The sequence below is a fragment of the Schistocerca americana genome, chromosome 4, assembly GCF_021461395.2.
Source record: "Schistocerca americana isolate TAMUIC-IGC-003095 chromosome 4, iqSchAmer2.1, whole genome shotgun sequence".
In the NCBI taxonomy this organism is placed as follows: Eukaryota; Metazoa; Arthropoda; class Insecta; order Orthoptera; family Acrididae; genus Schistocerca; species Schistocerca americana.
Window position 1 is genome coordinate 719,491,008 of NC_060122.1, and position 17,105 is coordinate 719,508,112.

A 17,105-nucleotide genomic window follows, 5' to 3' on the forward strand; every position below is an offset into this window, starting at 1 on the left:
AAAGAATAAGTTTGTGTATCTATTTGTGTAAAGTAATGCCTCCTCTCTTTAACAACTCAACAATGCAAGAGTAGGCTCTTCTATTTTTGGTCCTACTGTATTGGGATATCAGGTGCTCCCCATCAGTGCCATCAACTTCCTGCATTTCTTGAAAATATTCTCTCCATCTGTCCATCACTTTCCCCTTTTACGTCAACAGGTTTCCATCTATCCTTGCAGCCTATTAGTTTAGGTCTATACCCTCATGTTTCTTCTTTTAACTTCCTATAAAACTTTCTACTCTCATTCCTATTATAATGCTCTTTCACATCTTCTATCTTCCTTGCTAAGGCTTCATTTTTCTGCATACCCTTGCCACTGTGTCCTCTTTCTATTATACATAGCCTGGTTAATTTTCATATTTTATTGGAGAGATTTTAATCTTGCTTCTTCTTTCTGTTGCACCACCTGTCTACATCATCATTGTACCCTCCTCATTTCTAGCTCTTCTGGATTGCGCTGTTACATCCTTTGCCACAGTTATGATAATATTTTTAATACATTCCCATTCCTTATCGATGACGTTATTGTTCTCAATTACCTGTAATTTTTGCTTCAGTTTAATCTGATATTCAAAAGCTGATCTCTATCTGCCATTTTTTCTACATTCCAGTTCAGAATTCTTATAGTTTCTCCTTCATATGCCCTAGCAGTATATGACATAGCTCCATTCAGTAATCCAAAACTACCCTCCAAAGTTGTGCATTCAATTAATGACTCAACAATTAGAAATTTCATAGAAAATCTTCAGCAGTTAGACTGGGATGAGGTGTACAAGGAACCGACGCTAATTTAAAATATAACTTATTTCATGATACACTTGTAAGAGAATTTGAAAACTGGTTCCCCAAGAAAGTAGTTAAATCTAATCATAAGAAACAATGCAAAAAACCTTGGCTTACTAAAGGAATAAAAATATCTTGTAACCACAAAAGGGAACTGTATCTAACAACAAGAAAGAGTAATGGCCCAGAAACAGCCAAATATTATAAAAACTACTGTGCTACATTAAGAAAGGTTATTAAAAAGTCCAGAAGCATGTGCATCATGTCTGAGATTAATACCTCTGATAACAAAATCAAAACAATTTGGAATATTATTACAAGGGAGACAGGACAACTTAGAGTACAGGATGACGGCATCACCATCAAAGCAAATGGAAACTTGATAAACAACAAGCCGGAAGTCGAAAACAATTTGAATAATCATTTTTTAAATGTTGTTGAGAAAATAGGATCTAAATGTTCATTAGAAGAAGCAAGGCAGTGAATGGAAGAGGCCTTACCCACACCATTTGATACAATTGGAATTCCACCCACCTCTCCATCTGAAATTAGGAAGGTAATAAACTCTCTCAAGAATAAAAGCTCACATGGGATTGATGGCATTTCCAACAGGATAATAAAAGCTTGTTCCCAAGAAATAAGTGGGATTCTTAGCCCCATATGTAATAGCTCTCTGAAGCAGGGTATTTTCCCAGATAGACTGAAGTATGCCATTGTTATACCACTGCATAAAAAAGGGGATACGTCTGATGTCAACAACTACCGCCCAGTCTCTCTTCTGACTGCCTTATCTAAAATTCTTGAAAAAGTAATGTATTGTAGAGTAGCTTCACACCTTTGTAAAAATAAAGTTTTAACAAAACGTCAGTTTGGTTTCCAGAAGGGTTTTTCAACAGAAAATGCTATACATACTTTCAGTAATGAAATATTAAATGCTCTGAGTAACCGGAAGTCACCTGTTGGGATTTTTTGTGATCTATCAAAGGCTTTTGATTGCGTAAATCATGGAATACTTCTAGATAAGCTCAAGTACTGTGGTATGAATGGGACAGTGCTCAAATGGTTTAAATCAAACCTAACTGGAAGAGTGCAGAAAGTTGAAATAAACAGTTCACATAATATGCAAAAAACTGATGATTTCTCAAACTGGGGAACAGTCAAGAATGGGGTGCCGCGAGGTTCGGTCTTGGGTCCTCTGCTGTTCTTAATACATATTAATAACTTGCCATTCTATATTCACGAAGATGCAAAGCTGGTACTTTTTGCCAATGATACAAGTATAGCTATCACACCCGACAGACAAGAATTAACTGGTGAAATTGTAAATGATGTTTTCAGAAAATCATTAAGTGGTTCTCTGCCAATGGGCTCTCATTAAACTTTTACAAAACACAGTATATACAGTTCCACACAGTAAATGGAATGACCCCATTAATAAATATAGACTTCGATCAGAAATCCGTAGCTAAGGTAGAATATTCAAAATTTCTAGGTGTATGCATTGATGAGGGGTTGAACTGGAAAAAACACACTGAGGATCTGCTGAAACGTTTGAGTTCAGCTACTTATGCTATTAGGGTCATTGCAAATTTTGGCGATATACATCTGAGTAAATTAGCTTACCACGCTTATTTTCATTCTCTGCTCTCGTATGGCATCATATTCTGGGGTAACTCATCATTGAGTAAAAGAGTGTTCATTGCACAAAAGCGTGTAATCAGAATAATTGCTGGAGCTCATCCAAGATCATCCTGCAGACACTTATTTAAAGAGCTAGAAATCTTCACTGTAGCCTCACAATATATATATTCACTTATGAAATTTGTTATTAACAATCCGAACGAATTCAAAAGTAATAGCAGTGTACATGGCTACAACACTAGGAGAAAGGATGATCTTCACTACTCAGGGTTAAATGTAACTTTGGCTCAGAAGGGGGTAACTCATGCTGCCACAAAAGTCTTTGGTCACTTACCTAATAGCATCAAAAGTCTGACAGATAGCCATATAGGATTTAAAAGGAAATTAAAAGAATTTCTTAATCGCAACTCCTTCTACTCATTAGATGAATTTTCGAATATAGTAAGTGGGTAATTTCCCAACCTAAAAAAAAAAAAAAAAAAAAAAAAGACTGACACGTTCCACATCATTACGAAGTGTCATATTCATGATCTATGGAACAAGTACTAATCCAATCTAGCAATTCTTTGTCTCATTTTTGCAGCTACAATGTAGTGGTCCGAGTCTGAGTTTGCTCCCTAAAACATGTATATAGTTTTATTGTCACTTGCCCATCCTGTGGATACAAATAGTTGGTCAGTATGATTGTATCGTCCATTCCTGAAATTTTCCAGATCCGTTGGCGAACATTTTTTCTCAGGAAATGTGCTTGATGCTTTAAAACCATTGCCAGCCATAAACTGTGCCACTCATAGCCCACTACTACTTTTTCCCTATGCAAACTTTCCTTACCTAAAAGGGACTGGAAAGGGTTCTTCTTTTCCAGGCTTTGCAATATAATCTGCCAGGACTGCTCTTGAGACATGTGAAGGTATCCTTCCGAAGACTTCATGCAACTGATCATAAAAGCTATCCACCAGGTCCTCATCTGATCCTTTTGTTGGAGTTTATATGTTTACAGAAGTCGTATTATGGAATCTTCCTTTTATTCTGATGGTGCATGTTCTGTCATTATATGGCATAAAGACAAGGATAGATTTTCGTAAATTTTTTTCTACACTGAACCCAACACCATGATCTTCATGTCTATCATCCCTCTCCGAATAAAGTAACGTAAAATTTTGCTTCCATATCTCTCCTTCATCCTTCCCTTGCAGCTGGGTACCTGTATTCTATGTTTGAAATTTAAGGATCCTACTCATATCCTTGTTCCTTAACTTATTTTGCCTTTGGGACGGCAGTTTGACTTTCTCTGTTAAGTTAATCACAACAATATTTTTTTTTTTATTTTTTTTTCCCCCAAGGCGTTGGTGTTGACTCTGCTCATCTCCCTATTCTTTGGATCTCCTACTCTCATCTGCCCTGACCCTGTTTTCACTGGGGTTGTGTACCCGCAGGGTTGCTCGGTTTTGACTTTTGAGTTTAGCAAGTAGCGTATCTAATTTGACAGTGTCAGAAGCTTTGCTGAAATACAAAAAGTACATAACAGCTACCTCTTTTTTGTCCATAGCTTGTTATAGTTTGTCAGTCACTTTTCTAAGGGCAGTCATCGTGCTGTGATTTTCCGGGAACCAGACTGGTATTCATCCAGAAGTTTATTTAGCATTAAGTAATTTGTACACTGATAATGAATTATGTATTCTAAAGACTTAGATAATCATATGCTAAGGGGCCTGTAGTCGGAGGGTTCTGTGGCAAATTCCTTTTTGGGTAGAGGTTTTATGAGTCCCTGCTTACAGGCTGTTTGGAAGATGCTGGAGGTCAGAGAACAGTGAAAATATCCATTATTATGGGCAGTTATGGATCTATGAGGAAACTGAACATTTGCTTTGTAATATTGTTGTGTCTTGCAGCTGTCAAAGGGTGATTTGCCCAGTTGACTTCCTCACTGTGTTAAGGCTTACTGGCTGCAGAAAAATTCTTTTCATTTGTACCAACCACTGATACTTCAAGGGAATCGATGGTTTTCAGTCCTTTTGTGACAGTGAAGTAGAGATGTAGGCATTGCTAAACACTCATTCATAGCCTCAGTAGGAGCTAGAAGTTCAGCTGCAGATTTGGGTATGCCTATTCCTAGATTTTTCCACAAGATGGAGGGCCTATGAATGCCCTCAGTTAACAAGTGGGCATTCCTGAGTTTTGCATTTCTCACAGACTGACAGATTCAGTTGCGTAGTCACTTGTGGGCAAGATGATTTTCAGAGTTTGGGTGCCATTTATATTTGCTGTGTTCTATGTCTGTGATACTCCTGATTTCTACAGCTTTTATTGGAGCATTTTTCTTCTTCTTCTTCTTCTTCTTCTTCTTCTTCTTCTTCCAAATGGGCCTACTTTGGACCATGCTTGTTCAACTGTTGGGCATTGATCTTTGCCCAGTACTGTTGCATCCTCTGCCGATGTAGCTCCTTCCTTTCTTCTGTCCAGGGGGTACCTTTCCTTTGGAGCTTTCCCTAAAATTGTTGGACTTCCTTCAGGGCATGTCTCACAGACTGCCTGTTCTGGAGAGCAGTTATTCAGTTATTGTCAGTTCTTTAATATCGTTTTCAGTTTTTGTCAGCCAGGTGGTGTGAACCTTCTTGTTTTGCCAGAAGGTGAACAGACAGTTGGTCAATCTGTTTGGAGGCAATCTTGTAACATGGCTATAGAAAGCTACCCTTCTTTTTCTTGCGCAGTCAGAGAGCCTCTTGATATGTTCATAGAGCTCCGAGTTATGCTGTCTTCTGAATTCCCCATCTTCTTCTACTGGACCTCTAGGATCTTCCTGAGGTTTGTCCTCTCTCTGACTTCCAATTTCTCTATTAGACCACTGCGGTTCATGGAAAGACATTCCATGGCACAGGGCTGCTGGTCATATGACTGATGTGTAGTGCTTAAGTTTCAGGTTGTGTGATTGGCATTTTTCGTTGTAGGTGTTCATAGTCAGTCAGTAGGCTAGTTCCAACTTGTTGACTCTCATGGATAAAGATGTTTTTTTCTGATAAGTTGTGTTCAATCTGTTCACCAAGATACTTAAACTTTCTGTCCTTTTGATGTTCCCCTTGTCTAGTAACATCTCTCTGTTAGCTTCTTTGATGTTGGTGAAGAACTCTGTTTTCTCCAGCGACACTTGAGGATCCACTTTGGCTGCCTGTTTTCTGAGGCAGTTTACCTGCATTGTTGCCAGTTCAAGACAATCAGCGCCATGTCATCTGCAAAAACCAAGCAATCTACAATCAGTCCTTCGTTCTTACGGCCCAAGTAGACACCACTCTGAACACCCAAATTGATTAGTTACTTGCGCCATTCTCTCACAACCTTTTTGAGGCAGTTGAAGAGAAGTGGGGACAGTCCATCCCTTGTCGCACTCCACTTTTTATCTTGAAGCTTTCTAAGATCTCACCTCTAAATTCGACCTTGGAATGGATGTTGGTCGATGTTTCTAGAATGAGTGTGCGGGTTTTGTTGTCTAGATCTAGTTCCTGGAATATGTTAAGCATTTCTCTATCAACGGAGTCATAGGCCTTCATGAAATCAACAAAGGTGACGACCAGCTTGTGGTTTCTCATCTTGGAATTTACAGTACAGTCTTAAGGTTGAAGATCTGTTCAGCACAGGATCGGGTCTTCCTGAAGCCTCCGAGTTGACTATCCAGTTGATCTTCTGCCCTTGTTGGTAATGCCTTGGAGAGAATTTTGTATGTTACCAGGACAAGATACATTCCATGGTAGTTGTTCAGATCAGTAAAATCTCCCATTTTGTGAAGCAGTTGGATCAGAGACATGTTCCAGTCAGATGGTAATTTCTCTGTTTCCCAGATGTCCTGGATTATCTTGATGAGCTTTCCCATGGCATTGCTTCCAGCACATTTCCTGAGTTCATCAACGATAGAGTCCTCTTCAGCTGTCTTATTATTCTTTAGAAGTTGAATGATTTGCCCAACTTCTTCGAGTGAAGGAGGCAGTGAGTCCGGGTTTGGTGTGGTTTGTTTATAGTCGAAGTCTTAGCTGGGTGGATCACAGTTGAGTATGTTTATAAAGTACACATGATCTGTCTGGAATTCACCCAAGTTGGTGTTAGGTGAAATCCAAGTCTTCATGACCAAGCACGGAGCATTGTTATTGTATAAATAATTGAGTCTCTCATTGAAGTTAGATACTGTATGGTTTATGTCAAATGTATTTCCTGCGATTGCCTATCAAGATAGTCAGAGGCGTCAGCTGTAAGCTCAGACATATTCAAGCACTTCAGATGTATAGAAGTGGTCGCCTACTATTTGTTCTTACTCCACATTAAGGTTGTCTTGAGCACCAAAGGGATGCACAATGCTGCAGCTAAAATTTTTGATTACTTACCTGGCAATATAAAATAAATGTCTCACAGAGGGCAAAATAAAATTTGAAAACAAACTGAAAAAGTTTCTCCTTGACAGCTCCTCCTATTCCGTAGAAGAATTTCTTTATTGTATTGTGCAAAAGGTGGTGAATAGGAATTACTAACTCACAACTCTGTGTTTCATAATAATAATAATAATAATAATAATAATAATGAACAAGAAAACATAAATGTTCAGCACGAGGCCATATTTACAATTTAATTTCCCAAGTGACTCATTTCGCAGCAGTATGATTTATTGTGCAAATGACCCAGGGAACATAAAACTACCTAAAGACTATTGGTCTCTCATTTGAAAGTAAAATATGCTGCTATGAATGTACTTGAGGGGAAGAATCATTTTGTTATTATCTCTCTGGAACTACTTTTGCTGACACACATAGCTTATGTCAGATACAAGCAATACTGTGAAGATGAGGAGAAAGTGGCTGAGGACGAACTGAGGAAACAGCAAGAACAGGAAAAAGAAAAACTGTTGCAAGCAAGTATAAAGTGTAAGTGCATAAAAAAGTAAATATGGAACACGCTGAACAGGAATTGAAGAAAATGAAAGAAGAATAAAAGGAGCAAAGATTGACTGTTGAAAGGATAATGGACAACGCAAAAAAGTGCTTTAAAGAAGTGGTAAATGACTTGGTTGGAATTACTGTGGCCCAATCAGTCTTGGAGAGTGAACACTCTTCGCAACACTGCAAAAGTTAGAGAACAAGAATTAAAGAAAATTAAAGATGTGAAAAGATACAAAAGCAGTTGATAAGTGAAAAAGCGGTGTTAAAATTTTTTTTTTTTTTTTTTTTTTTTTTTTTTTTTTTTTTTTTTTTTTTTTTTTTTTTTCCCAAGGAAGTAAAAGCAAAGTGAGACGAATGACGTAATTTTTTAAAAATGCTTGATGGTTTTCCACGTTACATTTAGTAATGAACTTTTTTAAACATTGTGTCCGTATTACTCAGAAAATAGTACTATACAGGTATACTTTAAAGCTTTTTCTTGTTTTAGGTATATTAGTGCTGAATAGGAGCATGACAATATTGTTATAATAAAGTTCAATGACTTTCCTGGTTATTACTATTATTATTATTATTACATTACACTGTTTGCAATTTTGTTATATATCATTAAATATGTGTGAGCTGGCTGGCTGTGAGGACGGTGCAGGCCAGATTAAAAAAAATTGCTTTTGACCCTTCATTCACAATGAGAAATTTGAGTCAGTATTTAGTCTGCTTTTATGTCTAAATCAGTAAAATCAGTTTTTGCAATCAAAATGGTCATTAAGTCAGAAAGTTTAGTCTTCAGTTTGGTTTCCATCCCTCTCATTGCTGAAAGTATGTATCATCATCACGGAAATACTTTACATATATTAAGATAGTAGACCTATTGATCCAGTCTTATTGTTGCTATCACATTATACTTGTACCACATTATGCCCTTTGGCAACTGCTTAAATTTACTGGTCCTTTGAGTTATGTATTGATTGAAACTATCTTTCATGGGTGAGTCTGAGACTGCAGGATAAATTTTGAAGACAGTGCTAATTTACCACAACTGACACAGAGCAGGAGTTCTTCCAATGAAACTTACAATTCTGTACCATCCATTGAGGAATTTATCACATATGTTACATATTTCTTTGTTATACAGTAATATACCAGCAGTTGATATTACATTTGTGCTCTGTGGGTATAATTTCTTTGTGCTGAATCATTCTATGTGCATATTTAACTTCATGTAGGTAGTGTTAACTGTTAACAATACTAAAGCTATTTTAATTATGTAAGGAACATTTTAAACAAAGCTGGTGGATTTGAAGGTCATGTACAGTTAGTTAAATGCAGCCTTGTCTCTGTTCTTCCAGGATCTGTTCCAGTTTGGAGATGTAGATGGGAAGTTATATGATGCTAAATTACAGCATCCTTTAGGAGTTGCTTGGTGTCCAAGGAATGAAACACTATATGTGGCAGACTCTTACAACCACAAGATAAAAGCTATCTCAATTTCAACTAATTTCTGTAAAACCTTTGCTGGTAGTGGAAAATCTGGTGACTCAGTTGGACCCATAGGTGATAATTCGGTTCAGGTAATGTGAGGCTGTCATTTGTTTAACTTTGCCATTAACATTCAACAGATAACCTGAAAATTCAGTCTTATGAATTGCGGAAGGTTATCTATGAAAATATTCGTATAATATCTACAAATTAAATTATTCTTTCTTCAAATGCAATCTGCAGTGAAATTCATCGAAGAACATTCAAAACTGTAATTCTTATATTAATATTAATGAAGTAGCTGAGCCAATAACCATTCAAACTACTTACATGCCTTTGTTCAGGTAAATCCATTTTAATGACACACAAATTATGGCAGTCATATAACTCTGAATAACAAACCATTTTGCACGATATCCAGTACTTGTTCTTACTTTTGAGCACCCAATGTGAGTCTGTTTACAGAGTTTGCAGAGATGGTTTGACACTGTATGTATGCAACGTAACATATTTATAGGTTGCAGTGTATGAAAGTAGGCGCCATTCTGTGTCTGCCGGTTTGATGTGAGTGAATGCATGCAATGTGTTTCAGGGTCCAGAAGATGTGTGAATCTCAGGTCGATCAATTTGCCAAGCAGTCAAAGTGGTTCAAATGGCTCTGAGCACTGTGGGACTTAACGTCTGTGGTCATCAGTCCCCTAGGACTTAGAACTACTTAAACCTAACTAACCTAAGGACATCACACACATCCATGCCCGAGGCAGGATCCGAACCTGCGACCATAGCGGTCAGCAGTCAAAGTGTTTCGCCATACACAAGCTATGCTAATAATGAGTCCAAGTCCCTTTTGTAAGTAGTATCAAGGCCAAGCAAGGTTGCATGTATTTCAGTTGTCCAGATGGTGGTGTGACTCATTAATGCAGACTTTTAAAACAGTGTCTTCATTAGCCGTGATGGAGCATGCCACAGAATTTGCTGAGTTGATTAAATAACTCCAATATGAATTGTCAGCTTCAGTCCGTAGTAATATGCAGCAGACAACAGAAGCAAGAAACCCAGTTTTGAATGAAAGCAAAGACTAACTTATTCACAACAGGTATAGCTTCTGACCAATAAACACCCAGAAAAAATGTTTTGATACCAGACAAGTTGGTGCTGTAACACAAGGGTGTAAACAGAGACCCTAGGATATAGATGCTGTCGAAAGCACACCTGTAGGAAGCGAGTGGCAGACCTTCCATTGAAAATGTCACAATATAGTTTGACCTCAGAACCAACAACATCGAAAAGTTGTAATTGAAGGCTGAACAATAAATTGTGTAATAGCTTCTGAAGTTCAAAATCAGTAAAATTTGTCACACTATTAATACATGACATACAGTTGGCAAGTATGGTGCTTATACCTGAAATGTGGCAGATGTCTTTGCTGAACAGTAAATTTCAGGTGGTTGTACTGCTGTGGTGGACTTATCTTAAGGTATAGATAATTGGCTTGTGATTGGTAAATATTGTATCATCTCTGGCCGCTAACTGTTATTGAAAGTACCTGATTGGTTTATACACCAACAGAAGCTCACGATCATAAGCACCACATTTCCCTTGAGAACTGGAGAACTTGTATGTGAAGGCAAGTGGTTGCCACATGCCATTAGCTTGGTACGGCAACACTGTGCCAGGAGCTGTCTGACTGGCTTCAACTACTAAAGCAAGTGGTGCACCCAATGCAGGATGTGTCAGGAGAGCATAATTTTCAAGGATTTACTTTGCTGCATTAAAAGCAAAACTCATCTCATCTGTCCAGTGAATGGATGAATTTCCCCTAGTTTCAATCCAGTAAGTGTTGCAGTTAGTGGTTCTTACTACTTGGATGAGTGGGAAAATGTCACTGGCAAAAATTCTGTATCCCCAAGAAACATTGTAGCTCCTTTGTGGTTTCTGCCCATGTGTTCTTCACGATAGCTTCCACTTTCTCTGGTAGCTGCAGTGACACTGCAGGCAAAATTAAATGTCCCAAAAAGGTGATCTGAGGTTTACCAAAAACAGGGTTCAACAGCACACTGCAATGGTCTAGGCATTTAAAAATCTCCATCAGCTGTTGCTGATGCTACGCTGTTGTGACTGGAAAGATGAGAGTATTGTCTAAGTGTGCAATGCAGATTGACAGTCCCTGCAGCACTGAGTCAGTGAACTTCTCCATGGTTGAGTGGCATTCCACAAACAGAGGGTCATTTAAAGACTTTCAAATAAGCTGAGTGGAGTGATTATAGTAGTTGTTGGATTGTCTTTGTTTGCTACAGGATTTTTTTGTAAAAGCCTTTACACAGTTCAGTGCACTAAACACAGTTGCACCATTAAGAGCATAATTGTAGACCCTTAATACCGACATTGCATATCTCTTTGGAATTGTTATTGCATTCAGCATATTATAGTAATCACCACACGAGTGCCACACGCCAACATGTATGGGTACCAAATGCAGAGGTGAACAAGAAGGTTGAATTTCTTAAACTCCGCCTTTGTGATCACAAAACGATTGGGAGCTGAACATCTAGGATAGCAAGAAACTGGCAGGCCATCAGTAGTTTTGATGAAATGCACAGTGTTGTAATGTAACTTCCTTGGCAGACGAAGTGGCTGGATTACAGCTGAAAACTGGTCAAGCAACTCAGTGTATCTGCTTTCTGCTGCCTCCACTAGCTTAGCACTTTGAGCCACTGTACTGCATCGGGACCCAGCAGTAGAAACTTCAGTGACACTGTCGACAGTCCGTGCATTTGCTACATCTGATCTAGACAAAGGTGCGATGCAACTCCAAGCCCAGCACAATAAGTCCCATACTATAACTGGCTGTTGATCAGATATTAGTGGCAGAAAGGCAGAACAAAGTTAGTGACTGCCAATTATACAGGAAAATGTGTAAATCTGAGACTGCATCCAAAAGGAATTTTCACCCAATCTCCTGGTCACTAGTATAGAGACACTGAGAGACTGTCCAGCAATCAGATGCGCCCCTCCATCTGACTCCCACGGTCATTTCAGTAGGTGTGATGTGAGTTGCACTTGCACGCTTGGTTCCCAAATTTCTGGTGATAACAACATGTTGTATGTGACTGCTCTGCATAGTTTAGAACCAACAAGTTCATTCTGAAATGACTGTGTGATCTTCTGTGGTAATGATGTCTATCACTGACGTGACTCCATTGAGCCACCAGTTCACTCATTTGACTAGCCAGAACATCCCTTTGTCTGACAGACAATTGTAATCTGTCCATGTCACTGCCAATGATGTGGCACTGTTGCACAGTGGCACTACATTAGTGATTGATGATGCTGTTATTTCATTCTGAATCCTGTCAGTCAGATCAATGATGATGTCCAAGGGCATTTCTGTCTGAGATACCACTATGGCTTTAACCTGAGATAGAAGATAGCTACTTCAGTGTGAACTAAGCAGTATGTTTGGTATAGTTCCTACATTGAATTTACTATGCAGTTGCCTCAGATATTGTGCCAACTTCCTGCCTCCAATGTCATCTTGCATTAACACATGATGCAAGCATTCCTCTTTGGTGCAGACACTTGGTGAACCAACTCTGTTTTCAGTTTATTGTTTGAATTGTGTGCAGGAGCTAATGTGATTATGTTTTCAACTTTGGCCAAATAGTGGTGATTTTGCTGACTTAATAAACTCTGTGATTAATCCTCCGTAGTGAAAATTTTGTTCCACCTGTGCAAACCAAAGCACCAGATTCTGAGGCCAGAATGGCAGTAATCATACAGCAGGTGATGACATTGTAGGACCTTCAGTGCCCATTCATATAACTCTTGAGCAACAACCATTTATTTACAGATACATGTTGAGGATAAGTAATATTTTGAGACATGTAAATTACAGTAAATTAACACTATGAAAGATGTGTGTCTATTAAATGAAGAAGTTCTCACTGTCTGCTCACACGGAGCATCACTAAACAAAACAACCACTACTGCCGAATCAAGAGGTCTCTGGCAGCTGGCCGGTGCAAATTCATTGACAAATACGAAACACTGTAGGTGACTGTCTTATGTGCTGCAGATATTATCTGCAGGGTGAAAAGTATTTAAACAGACAAACTCTGGGAGGTTATAGGGGACATCAAAACAAATATTTTTCCATAATGTCATTTTTTCCTATGAGGATTATTTAAACTGGTAGAGGAAGATTTCTCTGGCGGCAAATTAATTAAACCAACAAACATGTTTCCATTTTTTTTTATGACCAAGAGACAACACATTAACACAACCAATTTCGATTACAGTAGATTTTCAAAAATGCCTCCATTGACACGTAAACAAAGGTTGCACCGTCAGATCATGTTCTGATTGACACAGGAAAAAACTCCAGGACTATTCTGAATTGTTCCTGCTACTGCTACTATCCGGGCAATCAGATCCTCTTCTGATGCAACAGGAATTGCGTAAACAAGGTTGCGCATCTCTCCCCACACAAAAAAGTCCGAGGGGACATATCTGGGGATTGAGCAGGCCATGGTACAGGACCACCTCTGCCACCTCTCTTCTGGGAACCGTCGGTCCAGGAATCGACGCAAATGACAACTGAAATGTGGCAGCGCCCCGTCATGTTGGAACCACATGCATTATCTTGTAGGGATCGGGACGTCTTCCAGCAATTCTGGCAATGCTCTGGCGAGAAAATTGTAATAGTGCCTGCCATTCAATGGCCTAGGTAGCAGATACGGCCCAATTAAATGATCCCCAACAACATCGACCCACACATTAACAAAGAACCGCACTTGATGAGCGCTATTAACTGTGGCATGTGAGTTATCCTCACTCCAAATATGCGAATTGTGCATGTTGAAAACTCCATCACGGCCGAATGTTGCTTCATCGGGAAACAACACAGAGGATGGAAATGCATTTCACACGGTTCCAGGTACCACTGCGAAAACTGTGCTCTTGGTGCATAATCAACTGGTTCCATGTTGTGGACATGCTGTAAGTGAAATGGACATAACAACTGCTCTCGGAGGACTGTTCTTACATTCACCTGATTTGTCCCCATGTTACGTGCAATTGGATGAAAGCTCATTGAAGGATCGCAGTCCACATGCTGCAAGACAGCTTCCTCGAATTGCAGCATTCTTACCGTGCGACGGCGTCCCTGTCCAGGTAATCTGCTAAATGACCCGGTCTCATGCAGATGTTGGTACACAGCAGCAAAGGTCGTGTGATGCGGGATACAGCGATTAGGATATTGTTATTGATAAACCCGCTGTGCAGCTCATCCATTGTGGTGTGCTACGTAGTACGCACCAACCACATCATTGTACTCGCTCCAGGTGTGCACTACTACACTGGTGGACAGCAGTTTCGTACAACTGAAGAGCATAATACGCCCTCTAACAGCTGAAGATCGTAATACGGCCTGTAAAAACTGAAGAGCGTAATACGGCCTCCACTGGTTTAAATAATCCTCTTAGGAAAAAAAATGACATTAGGGAAAAATATTTGTTGTGATGTCCCCTACAACCTCCCAGAGTTTGTCGGTTTAAATACTTTTCACCCTGTATGTGTTAACTTGTGCAGTGTTTAAAGCTGTGCTCAGGATTCACATTGGAATATCACAGTGAAGTGACAACCGAAAATGGACCAATTTTCCTTGTGGAAGTTTATGTTAGAAGATATCAAGGAAATTATTCAATTACATTGTATGAAGCAACTTTGCATAACTTTAATATTACAACCACTTTGTTTGAGGCTTATTCATTTAATAGAGTTATAGACTTAATAGAACTTCTTCATTTAATAGACACATCTTTCATAGTGTTAATTTACTGCAATTTACATGTCTCAAAATCTTACTTATCCTCAACATGTATCTGCCATTCTGGCCTCACAATCTGGTGCAATGCCTTCTCATTGTTTTCAGTTTTGTGTTATCTGTGGCATGTTAGCTCTGTAGGTGCCAAACTACTAAAATCAGAGGTTTCGGATTCAGTCCGCAGTTGGTCCTAGGAATTTTTTTGTCCCTTACCACTTCTTTCACCTTGCTTAGTAAAACTGGTGTCAACATGAAGGTTGATTTACCACCACAGGGTGTCAAATCAGCCTTCATGCTGACACCAGTTTTACTTTTTTTGTAAACACCATATAGAGAATGCTGTTTTTCTGTCTTAACATTTCCTGTGTGCTGTAAAACTACTATAATGTTTGATTTTGATGAAGCATTATTGTACTACCTTTGGAGAAAATTGGAGGTATTACGGGAAATTAAAAAGCTGTTTGTGGCATTTAATGTAGAAGAACCAGAAAAAGGGGTTGGTATCCTGTTGCATACTGTTTTCTCCACATCCACACTTATCTGAAGGTAGATGGAAATTTTAAATAATATGGAATATTGTACAGTGTCCCAGGGATATGACAGGAACAATCATTTGAAGCAAAAAAGTCAGTAGACATATGCCCTATTCCAATTGGTTTCCAAAATAGAACACATTTAATGTTCTGTATTATTCAATACAGGAAAATGATATTGAAATTGAACTTTACATGCCCACACGGTAGTATGGTCTCGAGGTTAGTCTAGTGTGATATCTGTTGTATCAGTATCTATTGGCAGTGACAGAAAACACGAAGAATAAACAGCTACTGCATGGCAATAGTAGTCAGCGTGGGACCGGGATGATGCTGTCATTCCCGCTGTCATTGCTGGAGTACTGGTTATTCTTCATGTTTTACTCTCCTTGCTAACACATATTGATAAAACAAATACCACATTAGACAAGTTTGAGGCCATTCTATCAAATGGGCACGTAAAAATCCACTGAAAAATCTTTTTTTTAATTGAATAATGTATGAAGTAACTAACAATGTGCTTTAAATGTGTTCCATCTTGGAAACCATTCAGAATAAGGCATTTATGCGTATGAAATTTTTTGCTTCAAACGATAGTCCCCGTCATAACGCTGATGTTTGACCATCCTTTCTGGGACACCATTGGTGTGAAAAATGGAAGTTAGGGGTGGAGGGGGAACTTCTTTTCCAATCTGACCACAAGCTCCTCCAGTCAAAGTATATTAAGCTGGTCTGTATATCGAGAAGGAGGGAAAAGAAGCAGCAGAGATTGAAGAAATGTAGAGATCAAAACAAAGAAGCTGGAAATTTGACTGTATTATTCACAGTATGTAAACTGAAGATGAAGAGGGGAAGAAAAGAAAGGATAGGGAGGGGATCGCTGCAGTCAACTGCACTGGGACGTTACGTGGAATCAGTGGCAACGAGTGAAAATGTATACTGGACTGGGGTTCAAACCAGGTATCTCCTGCTTACTAGGCAAATGCGTTAACCATTCTGCCATCCAGGACACAGCATTATTGTAGCTGCGTGGACTATCTCAGCATGCCTCACACACTACAAATATTGTTAAGGAGGAATGAGTGTGAGTGTTCCAAAATAATTGAAGCAACCAGTGCAAGAGTTGGTATTGTCTGCTGTACACAACATTCATATTGCCACTTGTGCTGACTAATACTTTATTTACTGGATTACCTCATTTACTGGATTACCTCATAAAATAATTCTAAAAGACAACCTAAAATTTTCAAGTAAGGTAGCACCTTGTTCTTCAAATCAATGAAATGTGAGATTCTTCCTTGTGCAAAACGTGCTGAACTAAGCTTTCTAATCAGTTTATGTGGTGACTGAAGTTTAGTTCATAACTGGACAATGTGCAGGGTGAGTCATGAGGAATGGTACATACTTTGAAAGGTGACAGTATTAGTGATTCTGAACAAAAAACTTCATATGAACATATGCTATACTCCAAATGGTTTCTGAGATTACACATTTAATGTACATTGCTATTTATTATCTGTGCTATTCATTTTCTGTATTATTCAAGCATTGTCATTGTTTACAATATATGACAGTAATGCAGAGAAAGTTCAGATGAACAATTTGATACAGTACACTTGTGGTCTATCAAATCAGAAAACTACCTCAAATTGGCCTACAAAATCTTCCTGAAAAACAGCCCATGAACGTCACGTGTGATTTTCAGTATTCTCATACCCTCTTTGTACAAACTATTAATCCAATAGAAAAAATGAATAGGACTTTTTTTGTAGGAAATTTAATATAATTTAATATTGTCCTGTAGCACATTTCCGGCGGAGGGTACAGTTTTTGAGTTATTCAAGAAAAATGTACAAAAGTTATATAAAATATGTTGTATCTCAGAAAC

General features: G+C 38.7%; 1 protein-coding gene across 3 annotated transcripts in view; it reads left to right on the plus strand.

Annotated features, from left to right (window-relative positions):
* Positions 1-17,105, plus strand: part of LOC124613238 (NHL repeat-containing protein 2) — a 167,823-nt gene that overhangs the window by 124,165 nt on the left and 26,553 nt on the right. For all 3 annotated transcript variants that reach the window (XR_006979628.1, XM_047141914.1, XM_047141915.1), the window contains exon 8: positions 8,731-8,952. Coding sequence is in view for 2 of the 3 variants with exons in the window: in XM_047141914.1 (XP_046997870.1) it covers positions 8,731-8,952 (222 nt within the window). In the remaining variant the exon portion in view is untranslated. The remainder of the gene's footprint in view (positions 1-8,730; positions 8,953-17,105) is intronic.